General features: G+C 44.0%; 1 protein-coding gene across 1 annotated transcript; it reads right to left on the bottom strand.

Annotated features, from left to right (window-relative positions):
• Positions 1-3,863: 3,863 nt before the first annotated feature.
• Positions 3,864-4,811, bottom strand: LOC109569440 (olfactory receptor 5A1). The gene has a single exon (XM_019974795.2). The coding sequence runs from the start codon at positions 4,809-4,811 to the stop codon at positions 3,864-3,866; it is 948 nt and encodes a 315-aa protein (XP_019830354.2).
• Positions 4,812-17,342: the final 12,531 nt, after the last annotated feature.

The following is a 17,342-nucleotide window of genomic DNA, read 5'->3' as shown; positions in this document are numbered from 1 at the left end:
GGCAGCCACTCCCAGCCGGTCTGTCCCTGAACAACTTTATATTTTCATTTATTATTCTTTGGATACAGTCTAATCAGGCAAATGTAGCTCCTTCCAGTCCCCAAGCTGCTCTCTGAGACAGAACACTTGAAGCTCATTTATCCTTCCTCTTGATGCTGGGAGTGTGTGTTTGTGGGCAGATACTTGAAGTGAGGGGGCTTCCCAAGTGGTGCTAGCGGTAAAGGACCTACCTGCCAATGCAGAAGGTGCAAGTGATGTAGATTCAATCCCTGGGCTGAGAGGATCCCCTGGAGGAGGGCACGGCACCCCACTCCAGTGTTCTTGCCTGGAGAATCCCATGGGCAGAGGAGCCTGGCAGGCTACAGTCCATGGGATTGCAAAGAGTTGGACACAACTGAAGCAACTTAGCATTCATTCATTTGAAGTGAGAAGACAAAGAGAGATTGGAGAGCGGCTGTAACTTCTAAGAATTTCTCTTCTAGAAATATTAACCTGTTAATATCCACAGCTCTATGCCAGGGTCCAGCCCCGGTGGATCCAGGGAATTCAAAGCGGGGACGGCGTTGGCGAGGATCAGGAAACAATTGCTTAATTAAACGTTAATTAAGGATATAAAGAGTGGTTAAATAAGGATAGCTCAGTGAAGAAATTCAGTGGAGAAAAGAGGCTGAAATAAGGATAGCTCAGTGAGGAAATTCAGTGGAGAAAAGAGGCTGAATAATTCAGCCAGAAGGTAAGAGAAAGAACGACATGGGGAGACCAAGTTTCGGTGAACAAGGCCCGCACTTTATTTTCCAAAGTAGTTTTTATACCTTAAGTTATGCATAGAGGATAATGGGGGAAGGGATAGAGTCATGCAGTAAGCCAGGCTTTCTTCCTGCAAACTTATCATATGCAAACGTTTAGGTGATTTGCATCATCTTCTGGCCCAGAGGCCAGTTAACATTTTAAGACCCTTTCTTCAGAAAACTTATTTTTCTCTAAAGGTGATTAGTCAGGCGCCACCCTCAAAAGCATTAGATAAAGTTGCATTCCTACAGAGCAAAGGTGTGGTGGGCTATAACAAGAAAAAGAATTAACTCAAGGGTCCAAGGTTACAAACATTAAAGCTACTACTTACACCAATCATATTAATCAATACACTGCCAGGGACACAGCAGGAAAGGGATATGGAGACTTAGCAGCAAACATTGGCCGAACAAGTGAAAAACCCTTCACCAATATAATTTCTAATCAATCTTTTAACTGCTCAAAAGAATCTGTATTTAGACAGTTTAGAACATCTCATGCCTCTCACAGTTGGGAGGCTCTGAACAATCACATGTGGCCAGAAAAACCTATTCAGGCAGGCTAGAGGACTTCCAAAGGAGTTTGTAGGTTGAAACACTATCACACCCAGGAACTTTATTAACTGGAGCTGTAAGTTAACTCTTTTTTTTCAGAGAGAGGTAGTGGGGGACAGCCCCCCGTAAAGTCAGAGGTGTAGGTGAGAGCACAAAGTAGAAAGTAGGCAGACTCTGGTTTTGGGGGTAGATGCTCGAGAATTTCCAGGGGGACTCCTGAGGCTCGATCCTGCCTTTACGTATGCCGAACCTCCTTCCTCATGACCTTTGCCACGAGTGGAGCTCCTCACCGCCGGCTCCCGGCAGCTCTAGACAATAGGGGAGGGATCTTCCAAGTCTATGGTTAGAAGGGCATTTAGGCAGCTGGTTCTCTATTGCTGCTGCTAAGTCACTTCAGTCATGTCCGACTCTGTGCGACCCCATAGACGGCAGCCCACCAGACTCCCCCGTCCCTGGGATTCTCCAGGCAAGAATACTGGAGTGGGTTGCCATTTCCTTCTCCAATGCATGAAAATGAAAAGTGAAAGTGAAGTCGCGCAGTCGTGTCTGACTCTTTGCGACCCCATGGACTGCAGCCTACCAGGCTCCTCCACCCATGGGATTTTCCAGGCAAGAGTACTGGAGTGGGGTGCCATTGCCTTCTCCACACCCTTCCAAATGATTAGTTACATTTACCCCTTGAATGTTTCTACAAAGGAAGGATTTGCAAAAAACCCACAGCTTCACAAATTAATCACTCTCTGAGGTGTCAAAGACACATTCTTATTTACATTTTCTAAAAGCAGAGACAATCTCCGCCCCAGTCACCAGACCCTGAGATTCATCGTTAGCCACACTGTAAGGAAATAATATAAACACCATACTCTGCAAAAGCCAACATTACTAGGGACAGTGAATAATTCATTTATCAAACAGATATTTGCTATGTCCCTAGTGTGTGCCAGACACTGTGGTAGGTTCTGAAAGAACAATACTGAACAAGAGTCGGTAACTGTCCCTGAGGAAGTTGTAGACTAGTGTAAGGGCTTCTTGGTGGCTCAGTCGTAAAGAATCTGCCTGCCAGTGCAGGAGACACAAGAGATGAGGTTCGATCCCTGGGTCGGGAAGATCCCCTGGAGCAGGAAATGGCCACCCACTCCAGTACCCTTGCCTGGGAAATCCCATGGACAGAGGAGCCTGGAGGGCTACAGTCCACGGTGTTGCAAAGAGTTGGGCACGACGCCCCCAACTCTGCCCCCCTGCCACCCACAACCAAAAGACTTCTTCCCTACACGCCTATGAGATGATACATCTATATTGTTTCCTATGAGATAATACATCTATATTGTTTACTATGAGATGATAATACATCTATATTTTTCCTATGAGATAATACACCTATATTGTTTCCTATGAGATAATACATCTATATTGTTTCCTATGAGATAATACATTTATATTGTTTCCTATGAGATAATACATCTATATTGTTTTAAGCCACTAGGTTTGTGGTGATTAGTTACAGCTGTGATAGTAAACTCATACTTGCAGATTCTTCAGATAAAATGATGTACATGCTATATTTTATTCTGCTTCTGTGTAGGGCTCTCATGAGATCATATAGAGGGTCTAGAGTCTATGAACTGAACAAGTGAAGGTGAAAATGTTAGTCGCTCAGTTGTGTCCGACTCTTTGCAACCCCATGGGTTGTAGCCCACCAGGCTCCTCTGTCCATGGGATTCTCCGGGCAAGAATACTAGAGTGGGTTGCCATGCCCTCCTCCAGAGGATCTTCCCAACCCTGGGATTGATGCCAGGTCTCCAGCATTACAGGCAGATTCTTTACCATCTGAGCCACCAGGTACCCCATAAAAGGTGGTGGTTGTAATACCCATTGTGAGAATAGGATACTTGGGGAATTTCTTTTTGCTTTTCTGAAGTAATCACTTTCTCTTTTTTAAAAATTAATTTTTATTGGAGTTACTTTACAATGTTGTGTTAGTTTCTGCTGTACAGACAGCAAAGTGAAGCAGTCATATGTTTACATGCATGCTAAGTCTCTTCAGTCCTGTCCGACTCTGTGTGACCCCATGGACAGCCCACCAGACTCTTCTGTCCATGGGATCTCCAGGCAAGCATACTGGAGTGGGTTACCATGCCCTCCTTCGGGGGGTCTTCTTGACTCAGAGATCAAACCCACGTATCTTACATCTCCTACATTGGCAGGCAGGTTTTTTAAAATCACCAGCGCCATCTGGGAAGCCTGATATATGTACATATACCCCCTATTTGTTTGGATTTCCTTCCCATTTAGGTCACCACAGAGCACAGAGTAGAGTTCCCTGTGCTATACCATAGGTTGTCCTTTCGACGATCCATGGTGGGGTCAGTAGACAGATGACCAAGTGGAAAGGTGAGAAAATATGGAAGGAGTGCTTCCATTTTCAAGATGCACACCAACATGTCACTTACCTAAAGACACAGGCAGAGGCTATCATGCCAGGTCTCTGGCAGTTTGGAGACATATGTCTTCAGTCATGACCTAGGAAAACACTTTCTTTTTCCCCAGCATCTTCCACAGGGCATCCTTGATCTCTTTGTTCCTCAAACTGTAAATGAGCGGGTTCAGCATGGGGATCACCAGTGAGTAGAACACAGATACCACCTTGTCTCTGCCAAACGAGTAGCTGGAGCTAGGCCGCAGGTACATGAAAAGGGCCGTCCCAAACAACAGAGTCACCACCATCAGATGCGAGGCGCACGTGTGGAAGGCTTTCCTGCGACCTTCCACCGAGCGGATCTTCAGGACGGTAGCCACTATGTGACCGTAGGAGACAAGAAGGATGAGGAATGACGTTCCCCCAACAACGGCCACCACGAGGAAATTCACCACTTCACTGTAGAAGGTGTCGGAGCAAGAAAGTGCCAGGACTGGGGGGAGGTCACAGAAGAAATGGTCGATGAGGTTGGGTCCGCAGAAACGGAGCCGAAATATGGAACTGGACTGGACCAGGGAGCTCAGGAAGCCGCTGACATAGGCTCCAACCACCAAGCGTGTACAGAGGCCCTGGGACATGACGGCGGAGTAGAGCAGGGGGCTGGAGACGGCTGCGTAGCGATCGTACGCCATCGCCGTCAGCAGGAAGCACTCGGTTAGACCTGCGCCCACGAAGAAGAAGAACTGAACGGCGCAGCCCAGAAAGGAAATGCTCTTCCGTTCCCGGAAGAAGTCGGAGAGCATCTTGGGAGCCACTGCGGAAGAGTAGCAGATGTCAACGAAGGACAGGTTGCCGAGGAAGAAGTACATCGGCGTGTGTAGACGGGTGTCACCTCTGATCAGAAAGATGAGGGCCTGGTTCCAGGCCAGGGTCACCAGGTAGATGCCCAGGAAGGTCACAAAGAGGAGGGCCTGCAGTTGTGGATGGTCTGCAAACCCCAGGAGGATGAACATGGTCACCGACGAGCCATTCCAGGCCCTAGATGTGGACATGTTTCCCATGGACGATGACAAGATGCAGACCTGGGATCACAATAATAACCCACAGGACAAATGATGTCAGCAAATAATTATTAAATGCATAGGAGGAAGGCAGAGTATTACAGACAGTTACATGCGTGCATGCTAAATCACTCCAGTTGTGTCTGACTCTTGGTGACCATTTGAACTGTAGGCTGCCAGGCTCCTCCATCCATGGGGTTTTCTAGGCAAGAATACTGGAGTGGGTTGCCATTTCCTCCTCCAGGGAATCTTCCCTACCCAGGGACTGAACCTGTGTCTCCTGCATTCCAGGCAGATTCTTTACTGGCTGAGCCATCGGAGAAGCCCACAGAGAATTACAACACAGAGAATGCAAAGATTTTCTCTTTCTCTTTCCCTTGGAAGGCAAATGTCTTAAATATTTGCTTTTTAATATAATACAGAGTGGTTTACATGAGCTTATGCTTTGGATTCAGACTCTCTGGGTTTAACTCCTACGTCTACCATTTGGTAACTGTGTCACTTTGGGTGAGATGGCTAACATCTCTAGACTTCAGTATCCTTTTAAAATGTGTGGGACTTCTCTGTGGTCCAGTGGCTAAGACTCTGCACTCCCCATGCAGGGGGGCCTGGGTTCAAACCCTGGTCAGGGAGCTAGGTCTCCTATGCCACTGCTCAAGAGCCTGCATGTTGTAGTTAAGACCCGGGGGAGCCAAGTAAATAAATAAATATTAAAAAAAGGTGACAGTGCTTACTTCATGTGTTTGTTTTAAGAATAAAATAAGCCAACATGTATAAAGTGACTGGCACCTAGTAAGTCCTCAAAGAAAGTTATTATTAGGACAGCTTCCTGTGCCCCAGGTGAATCATATCATGCCCTGACCTAACTATTTACCTAGCATTGTTCCAGTTTCAATATTGGAACGGAGAAGCCAACAGAGGGACGGGGCTCAGCTATTTAGATGGGAAACAATCTGTAAAGCATTTTGAGTGTTTTTAATCCAAAGGATTAGGCCAGATGTGCATAGAAATGGTCTTAATTGTCTTCACGACCCAGATAATCATGATGGTGTGATCACTGACCTAGAGCCAGACATCCTGGAATGTGAAGTCAAGTGGGCTTTAAAAAGCATCACCATGAACAAAGCTAGTGGAGGTGATGGAATTCCAGTTGAGCTATTTCAAGTCCTGAAAGATGATGCTGTGAATGTGCTACACTCAATATGCCAGCAAATCTGGAAAACTCAGCAGTGGCCACAGGACTGGAAAAGGTCAGTTTTCATTCCAATCCCAAAGAAAGGCAATGCCAAAGAATGTTCAAACTATTGCACAATTGCACTCATCTCACATGCCAGTAAAGTAATGCTCAAAATTCTCCAAGCCAGGCTTCAGCAATATGTGAACCGTGAACTTCCTGATGTTCAAGCTGGTTTTAGAAAAGGCAGAGGAACAAGAGATGAAATTGCCAACATCCGCTGGATCATGGAAAAAGCAAGAGAGTTCCAGAAAAACATCTATTTCTGCTTTATTGACTATGCCAAGGCCTTTGACTGTGTGGATCACAATAAACTGTGGAAAATTCTGAAAGAGATGGGAATACCAGACCACCTGATCTGCCTCTTGAGAAACCTGTATGCAGGTCAGGAAGCAACAGTTAGAACTGGCCATGGAACAACAGACTGGTTCCAAATAGGAAAAGGAGTACGTCAAGGCTGTATATTGTCCCCCTGCTTATTTAACTTCTATGCAGAGTACATCATGAGAAACGCTGGACTGGAAGAAACACAAGCTGGAATCAAGATTGCCGGGAGAAATATCAATCACCTCAGATATGCAGATGACACCACCCTTATGGCAGAAAGTGAAGAGGAACTCAAAAGCCTCTTGATGAAAGTGAAAGAGGAGAGTGAAAAAGTTGGCTTAAAGCTCAACATTCAGAAAACTAAGATCATGGCATCTGGTCCCATCACTTCATGGGAAATGGGTGGGAAAACAGTGGAAACAGTGTCAGACTTTATTGTTTTGGGCTCCAAAATCACTACAGATGGTGACTGCAGCCATGAAATTAAAAGACTCTTACTCCTTGGAAGGAAAGTTATGACCAACCTAGATAGCATATTCAAAAGCAGAGACATTACTTTGCCAACAAAGGTCCGTCTAGTCAAGGCTATGGTATTTCCTGTGGTCATGTATGGATGTGAGAGTTGGACTGTGAAGAAGGCTGAGTGCCGAAGAATTGATGCTTTTGAACTGTGGTGTTGGAGAAGACTCTTGAGAGTCCCTTGGACTACAAGGAGATCCAACCAGTCCATTCTGAAGGAGATCAGCCCTGGGATTTCTTTGGAAGGAATGATGCTAAAGCTGAAACTCCAGTACTTTGGCCACCTCATGGGAAGAGTTGACTCATTGGAAAAAACTCTGATGCTGGGAGGGATTTGAGGCAGGAGGAGAAGGGGATGACAGAGGATGAGATGGTTGGATGGCATCACTGACTCAGTGGACGTGAGTCTGGGTGAACTCTGGGAGTTGGTGATGGAGAGGGAGGCCTGGTGTGCTGCGATTCACGGGGTTGCAAAGAGTCGGACACAACTGAGCGACTGAACTGAACTGAACTAGGTCTGAATATATTAACATGGTGTCAGTCTCAAATTTGTCGTCAGTATTACCTCTCTAAGCTGTTTGTTAAGAATGTTGGCCCTGGATTTGGACTGCCTGGATTCAATTCCCAGTGTTACCACTTAATAGATGTGCTGTCTTGGGCAGGTCATTTGAACTCTCTATGACTCTCTGTTAAATTAGAGATAATAATAGCTCTATCTATCTATCTATCTATCAGAGCTTCCAAGGGGCATTAGTGATAAAGAACCTGCCTGCCGATGCAGGAGACATAAAAGACGTGGATTCGATTTCTGGGTGGAGAAAATCCCCTGGAGGAGGGCATGGCAACCCACTCCAGTATTCTTGCCTGGAGAATCCCATGGACACAGGAGTCTGGCGGGCTACAGTCCACAGGGTCATAAAGAGTCGGACACGACTGAAGAGACAGCATGCGCGCACATCTATCAACTCTTTTTCTTTTTTAATTGGCCACCCGCGCACATCTATCAACTCTTCTTCGTTTTTAATTGGCCACCCGCGTACATCTATCAACTCTTTTTATTTTTCAGTTGGCCGCCCGGGTCTCTGCGCATGTGGGCTTTCTCCAGGAGCAGCATGCCCGGGCTGCTCTCTAGCTATGTGCCCGGTTCCTCCTGGTGGTGGTGTCTCTCCTTGCGGAGCGCTAGCTCCAGGTGCAAGGGCTTCCGTAGTTGCGGATTCAGGCTCAGTAGTAGTGGCGAATGGGCCGAGCTGCCCCACAGCAGGTGGGATCTTCCTGGACCAGCCATCGAACCCGTGTCCCTTGCAATGGCAGGAGGATTCTTAACCACTGGACAACCAGGGAAGTCCCTCTATCTATCTATCATCTATCATCTTTCTAATCTGCTTTGGGATATTCCTGGCCCATAGTAAGCATTCTACAAGTGTTTGTTGTTGCTATTGTTTAAGGCCTCAATTACAAACTATCTCCAATCATATTCTTAGAATTTCCAGTGTATGAAACATCTTTTGAGATTGGGGACCTCCATTTAACCCTCCTTTGTAAGAATTCCCATCAGTATCTCACACATCCACATGGAATCTCAGTCTTTTCATGTCAATCAGAGGAGAACTCCTGCCATCGGTCTCTAAGCTGAGGTCCTGTCCCCACAGGAGGCACCAGGAAAAGTGTGGTCAGAGTGTGAATGAGCCTTAAACGTTTGGAATACATCTTAATGCTTCTGCATGTCTTATCCCAAACAATTTGGAAGTCAATCAAATTACCTTCACTATCTTTTAAGTCATATTTTCAGCCTATTCTATCTACCTCTTAAAATATAGAAAATCCAACACATTTCATTTGTTTTTCAAAAAGAAACTATTTTATGGATCTTAAAGCAATATATGAGAACTGCAAAATAATTTTCTCAGCAAACAACTGTGAAATACTAACCCTAAAAACCATGAGCTGTTCCTGATTGAGGCACAAAAGCCTCGAAACTGGGAATCATGACATTCTATCCCCTGAAATAACAGCACTTACATTTTGGTATATTCTTTTCATGTGAAAGTGTATGTATATACATGAGCGTGTTAGTATCTTGCTACACAGACTCTATAACTTACAGTTATTAGAGAAATTATTCCAGGACACTGGCTTCACTCTTTGGGAAATAAAACTTTCTCTATTTGCTCTGAATTTTTCTTGCTCAATTTAGAAAAGCTACTTCATTTTAATATCCCCCATCTTTCATAAATCAATCCATTATCTGCCCATTGCTTGTCAAGTTCTCATAGACCTTCTCCATTTTCTTCTCGGAACTTACACAGAGAGATGTTCTTAGAATTGGGGCCCACCCTCTTCCCACTCAGTTAAAAAAAAAAAATCTGTAGCTCCTGCTACAGATTTTTCAGGACCAAAGTCCTCAAATTTGGATAGTGAGACCATGTGAGCTTCATCCTAGCCATCACCATGCCATCATTTGCACAGTTTAGGAGATCTCTTGCAATCCCAATCTCACCAGTGTGTTTTTCCCCCTAAACTTTAAATTGATTATTTAAATTATTGGAGCATAATTGCTTTACAGTGTTGTGTTAGTTTCTGCTGTACAACAAAGTGAATCAGCTATATGTATACACATATCTGCTTCCTCTTGAGCCTGCCTGCCACCCTCATCCCCCAGGTAAAGATGTGGTACCTATATACATAGAGTATTACTCAGCCATAAGAGGAATGAAACTGGGTCATTTTTAGTGATGTGGATGGATGCAGAGACTGCCATACAGAGTGAAGTAGGTCAGAGACAGAAAACCAAATATCGTATATTTACCAGTGGGTTTTAAGCTTTATCCTATGTTCAGAGGTTTGGCACCCATTTGTGACAGGTGTGTAGAGTTCTGAGAATCAGGAGAGGACTTTTCCCTCTTGGCAAAAAGAAAGGGACCCACAACAAAGTTTAGAATAATCTGCTGCAGGTATGCAGCCACATGGAGAAGTTTGGAGGCAAACAGACACAGCTCTGCTGGAGCTCTCAGCCCGTTCTAAGTAGGGTCCACCATTCGGCAAAGTAGGGACCCGAGTTTGTGATGTGCTTCAGGCTGTTTGGGGGCAATGATTCAGGTTAGAAGAAAGGGGAGTGGGATAAGGTAGTGGTTATGACACCGGTGAGGCTTCAGGACAAGTTTAATGGTTCTAATCCTGACTCAGCCACTTACCAGTGGTGGGAGACTGAGCAGTTCTTGTAGCTGTTCTGAGTCTCAGTTTCTTCATTTGCAAAACAGGGGTAACGGTGACCACTTAACAGAGTTGTTTAACTATTGCATAAGACAACTTGGGGAAGGTTCATGGATCCTGAGAGTGAATGCTTGCTGAATGAACTGGCACTGTGATTGTTATCATCAGTGAATATTCCCTCCTCACATGATAGGATAAAGTGTGCTTTTCTTGCAGAAATAAGGAATTCACTGATGGCCCATCTAGGTATATAAGAAGTGTCTGGGGTGAGATTGAAGAACTGAATAATCTGATGGTTGATACGTCAACTGAAAGTCTGTTTTGAATGTTGCCATTAGGGGGGATGGTTGGATGGCATCACCGACTCCATGGACATGAGTTTGAGTGAACTCTGGGAGTTGGTGATGGACAGGGAGGCCTGGCTATGGGGTCGCAAAGAGTTGGACATGACTGAGCAAATGAACTGAACTGAACTGATTACGAGGGAAGGTTTTCATATTTAGGAATGATATTCCCCATCTCCCGAATCAGAAAGTGAAGCTGGACAAATTGAAACAAGGGGAAAACCTTATCCAGGGTTTTGTTCCAACATATGGATGCCTTGAATGGTATTCTGGAACATTAAATAGAAGGTATCTTAAGGGCTGCGTGAAGCAGTTTACATCACTGAACTCTGTTTACGAAGAGTGGCTCCCTCCCTTGGGAGAGGAAGAAAATCTCTTTCATTTTGGCAAGAAATCCTGGGAGGTTCAGTTTGATCCGAATCTCCTCCCTCTCATGAACCTGTGGTGTAGGTACAATCAGCGCCAGGCCTGTTTTACAGAGTCTGAGGGGCCCAGCGACTCTGTTGGATTTGTAAACACTGGAGCTGCATTTCTGTGGATACCACGAGCCTGCAAGGCCATGGTGAAGATACAATAACGCCGTACGATGAAAAACTAAGCACATGACATTCTGCTGTATCTAAAATGGATAGCACCAAGGACCTACTGTATGGCATGGGGAACTCTGCTCAGTGTTATGTGGCAGCCTGATGGGAGAGAAGTTTTGGGGGAGAATGGATACATGTATATATATGTATGTGTGTGTACGGCTGAGTTCCTTTGCTGTCCACCTGAAAATATCACAACATTGTCAACCAGCTAAACTCCAATACAAAATAAAAAGTTAAAAACACAAAATCAATATATTAATAAAAAACAACCTAGCACCTGGAAGACACTCAGGAATTGATGGGATCTGATAGAATTGATTTATGACTCAACTCATCTTTTATGAAACGTCTTCAAGAAAGTGTTATATTTTGTAACCAAATATGCCAAATCTGTGTTTAACAGGGGCTTCCCTGTGGCTCAGCTAATAAAGAATCAGCCTGCAATGTGGGATACCTGGGTTTGATCCCTGGGTTGGGAAGATCCCCTGGAGAAGGGAAAGGCTACCCACTCCAGTATTCTGGCCTGCAGAATTCCATGGACTGTACAGTCCTTGGGGTCACAAAGAGTCACTTGGGAATGCAAGAAAAACAAGGCAACAGTGTCAAGGGGAACCTCAGCCAAACTAGTTTTGTGTGATCTTCCCATCCTTCTTCTCCTCACTGGGCAAGAACCCAGTGCCCTTAGGGTCTTTTTCTTCTAGGTCTGCCTATCATCTGAACTTACCAGTGACTGGTGGAGGTGAACGAATCCCTCTTGATGTAAGGTGAGAATTAAAAAGACACCCAGACTTTCATCCAAGAATTAGGACTTAGATGGCAAAATTCAAGCCTTCAGTCAAAAAAGAGAAGGAGAGTTTCAGAGGCTTGAGGTCTCGGCAGTGTTTCAAAAATCTACCAAGTGAGTCAGTCTGGCCCGATTCCAGCCCTTCCAAGTTGCTTTGCAGACTACTTATTCACAACTGGGGCCATGTTCAAGGGTATAGCAATTCCTTCAGAAATTTTGTGTCTTCTTACTTTCCTTCCCAGTTGCAAGGACTCAGCATAGTTCCAGAGCCCATTAATGGAGAAGTAAGGTAGAAACAAGTTTGGGGATGAATTTGGGGGGAAACAGGCAGACTTGAGAGGCCCACGGGGAAAAACTGAAAGTCAAAGAACTCTTTCCTCATCTACAATAGGCGTGCACATCTCAGATGCACTTTGCAAAGTGTGCTCTGTAAGGTAAGATTAATGCGCGCATGAAGACGGAAAGTAAAAGGCGAATGACCGCACTTACCCCTTCTTGTTCTGCCTGTCGTTCAGCTTATGCTTGTCTCCTGATCTGCTTTGGAAGGCATCAGATCTTGCTTCAGGACTTGCTTCCAGTCCTCAAAGTGCTAACAAGTTTGCAGAGCAAGCTTGAGGTTGGTTTGTTCACCAAAGATAAAAGTTCCTGCTTGTTGCTTCTAATGTGTGTTTGTGGGCAGAAAAGTAGAGGGAAAGATACAGAGGGAGAAGAGGGAGAGGAAGTAATCTTTAAGAAGCTCTTCTGGTGTCAACTAGTATCTGTACTTGGGCTCATTTGGGAAGTGTTTAAAAGCTGGGGTCAGGGGTGAATTTGAGAGAGGGTCTTTTCTTTCTCTTTGGAGACGTTTTCTTATATTTGCCCTGGAGGGTCTTATATTTTTCAAAAGAGAAAGGAGTGCGTCACCCAGATTTACAGATTTGTACTTAATTGATCTCTGGGGTGGTGTGGAGAACATATATTCACATAAGTGTTCTGAAGACATTGCTTATTAAGCTCTATCCCTGTGGCCAGCTCCTCGGATCCCCCAAGGCTAATCAAGATCTCTTCTTACAAAAAAAAATCTCTATTGGTATTACTCGGTGAGCAAACGCAGGGTGGCTGCAGAACATAAAGGATAAGATACCCTGCAGGAGGAAACAAGATTGCCACACACCCGAGCTTAGTCTCTTCAGTCGTGTCTGACTCTTAACGACCCGTGGACTGCCACCCGGGCTCTTCTGTCCATGGGCTCTCCCGGCAAGAATGCTGGAGCGAGTTGCCATTTCCTATCCCAGGAGGTCTTCTTGACACAGGGCTGGAACCCACGCCCCCTGTGTCCCCTGCATTAGCAGGTGGAGTCTTTACCCCCGAGCCACCTGGTTATGGGCACTTTCATTTTATTTGCTAATCAACACATAATTTCCTAATGACTCATTTGAGCTTGTCTTATCTAGCTATTCCAAAGAGTGTGATATATTCACTTGTTTTCTGGAAGTAACATGTTCACATTATTCACAAATAATTAGTGTTCCTAATCTAATTAGTGTTAAATAATTAGTGTTCCTAATCTCAGAGTAATAAAAATTGACGGTGATAGCAAAAGTCATTGTTTATAAAAATCACTAGGCCAAGATTTTCTGAAAATGAAGAAGTCTCTTTAAAACTATGTCCAAATTAGTTGTCATTTTAATTAAAACATACAGTTAGCTCATATTTAATGAAAGTATATAGTTACTTCAGGACAATAATAATATAGATTATCATGCATTTCTAATAAACTGGTATCAGAATATTATAGTTGGAGGTATTTCTTTGGAGACAAATGGGAATTTAAGAATCAAATTGATAATCCGTCCTATTTGAATAGTTCTTATATAACGGTTTTCATATAGGTTGTGCATCACATGATCCTCGCACAAACATACAGTGTTGACATGTTTGCATGCATCTCACAGATGAAGCATGAGCTCACGTGAGGTCAGCTGAAGGCCACAAGGCCACACAGATGAAAACAGGTGGGATTCAATCCTATGCCGTGTGATAACATTAGTCCTTTTTTAAAAAACCTATGATGCCCTCTCTTTGAGATTGCTCTTTATTTTTGTCTTGATGCCTTTTTTTAAGAATTAAACCATATGATTTGTTTAAAATGGTACTGTGAAAGTGAACTTGCAAATTGTCTGTTCTCAATCACATTATTCTTCTCAAAATGTATTTGTTTATTAATGTTACTCATCATTTACAATATGCCCAGGGAATCCTCCATCTGCCTGGTCTGATTTATTCACCAGAATTGAAGGACATGAAAGTTTTGAGCTCATGTACTTAAGGAGCTCATGGTAGAGTGCTTAGAGCTTGCCGGGCATATAGCGTGTATGTGTGTGTGTGTGTGTGCTCAGTAGTGACCGACTCTTTGCGACCCCATGGGCTGTAGCCCGCCAGGCTCCTCTGTCCATGGGGTTTCCTAGACAAGAACACTGGAGTAGACTTCCATTTCCTTCTCTGGGGGATCTTCCACACTCAGGGATCGAACCCCGTCTCTTGCATCTCCTGCATCGGCAGGCAGGGTCTTTACCAGCTGAGCCACTAGTAAGTCAGAATGCTGGGTTCTCATGTGGATTTTAGGGCTTCCCCGATAGCTCAGCTGGTAAAGAATCCACCTGCAATGCAGGAGATCCTGGTTCGATCCCTGGGTTGGGAAGATCCCCTGGAGAAAGGAAAGGCTACCCACTCCAGTATTCTGGCCTGGAGAATTCCACGGACTGTATAGTCCATGGGGTCACAAAGAGTTGGACACGACTGAGCAGCTTTCCTTTCATGTGGACTTTAGTCCCTCACTGTTGTTCAGTTGCTCAGTCACGCCTGACTCTTTGCAACCCTGTGGACTGTAACCCACCAGGCTCTTCTGTCCATGGGATTCTCCAGGCAAGAATACTGGAATGGGTAACCATTTCCTTCTCCATTTAGTCCCTCAGTCGCCTCTTAAAACTCCCTACAATTTAGGCACACTTCCACGAGGTGGCAGCAACATTCCGTAGGCAGTGGTTCACCAACCTTTTTGGCACCAGGGACAGGTTTCAGGGAAGACAACTTTGCCGTGGAAGGGTGTGTGTGGGGGTGTTGGTTTCGGGGTGATCATTCAAGCACGTTGCATGTACTGTGCACCTTATTTCTATCATTGCATCGCCTCCACCTCAGATTGTCGGGCATTAGATTGGCAGGTTGGGGACCCCTGCCATTGGGGGTCTAAACTAGTTAGCATCTCTGAAAATAATGGTTTGTTAATTGACACTTTTGAATTGTGGTGCTGGAGAAGACTCTTGAGAGTCCCTTGGACTGCAAGGAGATCAAACCAGTCAATCCTAAAGGAAATCAGCCCTGAATATTCATTGGAAGGACTGATGTCGAAGCTGAAGCTCCAATACTTTGGCCACCTGATGCGAAGAACTGACTCATTGGAAAAGATCCTGATGCTGGGAAAGATTGAGGGCAGGAGGAGAAGGGGACGACAGAGGATGAGATGGTTGGATGGTGTTACTGACTTAATGAACATGAGTTTGAGCAAACTCCAGGAGGCAGTGGACAGGGAAGCCTAGCATACGTCAGTCTATGGTATTGCAAAGAATCTGACAGGACTTAGCTACTGATCAGCAACAGCAATATAGTTATCTCGGTTGTAACAATGTTGATTCAGCTCTCAAAGTCTTCTTCTTTAGCTCTTTTGTATATATGAAAGTGAAAGTGAAAGTTGCTCAGTTGTGTCTGACTCTGCAACTCCATGGAGTATACAGTCCATGGAATTCTCCAGGCCAGAAAGTTTAAAATTTTTTTTAGAACCTATGCTGACCCAGGAATGGAACCAGGGTCTCTTGCACTGCAGGCAGATTCTTTACCATCTGAGCTATCAGGGAAACCCTTAAATCTTTTTTGGGCTTTTTAAAAATTAATTTTTGTTGGAGTATAGTTGCTTTGCAATGTTATGTTAGTTTCTACCGTACAGTAAAGTGAATCTATATATGTATACATATATAGATTCTTTTTTTATTTCCTTTTCATTTAGGTCAACACAGAGCATTGAGTAGTTGCATATATAATTTAAAGACCTCCCAAACCTCTAAATGTCCTTTACTATTGTACCTTACCTTTGGCTGGAGCAGGAAATGGCAACCCAGTCCAGTAGTCTTGCCTGGAAAATCTCATGGACAGAGAAGCCTGGCGGGCCCCAGCCCACAGGGTCACAAAGAGTAGGACATGACTGAGAGATTAACACAACATTATCTTTGGAATGCCCGGTGAAAAGACTTTGAATCTATGTAAGTTTAATGTTTTTACTTATTGCCAGTGAAAGAAATACCTACTGAGATAACTTTTAAACTCCAATTTGAGAATCAAGATTGTATTTACCTCCAAGCACCTCTGGGTTTTGCTTTGAAACAAAGTATCCTGTAAAAATAAGCATAATGAAATGTTAAACAAATATGAAAGCAAATCCTATTTTAGGAGGAGCTGCCAGCAAACAAACTCTGAGAGGCATAGAATCTTGGTGAGTTAAATTTTTGGTTGAATTACAAAGAAATATTTCCTAAATATTTGTAATTCTATGTGGAGTTTCCTTGCTTTTTTGTGTTTTCATACTTTCTAATGTTTGCTTAAACTGCATTAAATTCTTTAATTTAACCATATTTGAAATATTTTATTTTAAAGTAAGGATATGGAGAGTTTATGGTTATATCTGCTTCCCTGATAGCTCAGTTGGTGAAGAATCCACCTGCAATACAGGAGACCCCGGTTCGATTCCTGGGTTGGGAAGATCTCCTGGAGAAGGGATAGGCTACCCACTCCAGGGTTCTTGGGCTTCCCCTGTGGCTCAGCTGGTAAAGAATCCGCCTGTAATGTCAGAGACTTGGGGTCAATTTCTTGGTTGGGAAGATCCCCTGGAGAAGGGAACAGCTACCCACTCCAGTATTCTGGCCTGGAGAATTCCATGGAATGCATAGTCCATGGGGTCCCAAAAGGTTGGATATGACTTTCATTTCATTTCAGTGGTTATATCTAGGTAATTAAATAAGGCAACTTTATTCCTCATTCTTAAACTTTTTAGAGCAGCCTGACAAATACACGGCATGTCCCTACTCTACATTTTCCTGTCCAATGTAGGCATTGCTAATCTATAATTTGATCTTTATACTTAACCTTTTTTGTATGTAATCATTATCATCATAATCAGAGTTTGCATGGCAGATGAAATCTATTACCACTCTCTTTTAATCCCAAGAAAATGTATAGGTCATAACTAGAGGTTTACCTTCTAAACGATCTTAGATCTGAATTCAGTATCAAAGCTCATTCACAGTTCGTTGAGTTTGCTTCTCCTAGCCTTAGGATTTCCTGGACCAGTTGATCTTCAAGCCTAGTGAAGAACGTTTCTCTTGACAAGAAAATCTTGCCATCTCTCCTTCACAGTCTATTCTGGGGATCACTTATCTGCTTTTCTTTGAACAATCTGCATGACTAAAAATTTCCCCTGAATTTGTT

The sequence above is a fragment of the Bos indicus genome, chromosome 15 (assembly GCF_029378745.1).
Source record: "Bos indicus isolate NIAB-ARS_2022 breed Sahiwal x Tharparkar chromosome 15, NIAB-ARS_B.indTharparkar_mat_pri_1.0, whole genome shotgun sequence".
Classification (NCBI taxonomy): domain Eukaryota; kingdom Metazoa; phylum Chordata; class Mammalia; order Artiodactyla; family Bovidae; genus Bos; species Bos indicus.
The sequence above is the reverse complement of the archived record's forward strand: the minus strand, read 5'-3'. Positions and strand labels throughout refer to the sequence as shown.

What these genes read in the sequence shown, in the direction of transcription:
- LOC109569440 (XM_019974795.2), bottom strand. Translation starts at nt 4,811, where the DNA reads ATGTCCACATCTAGGGCCTGGAATGGCTCGTCGGTGACCATGTTCATC.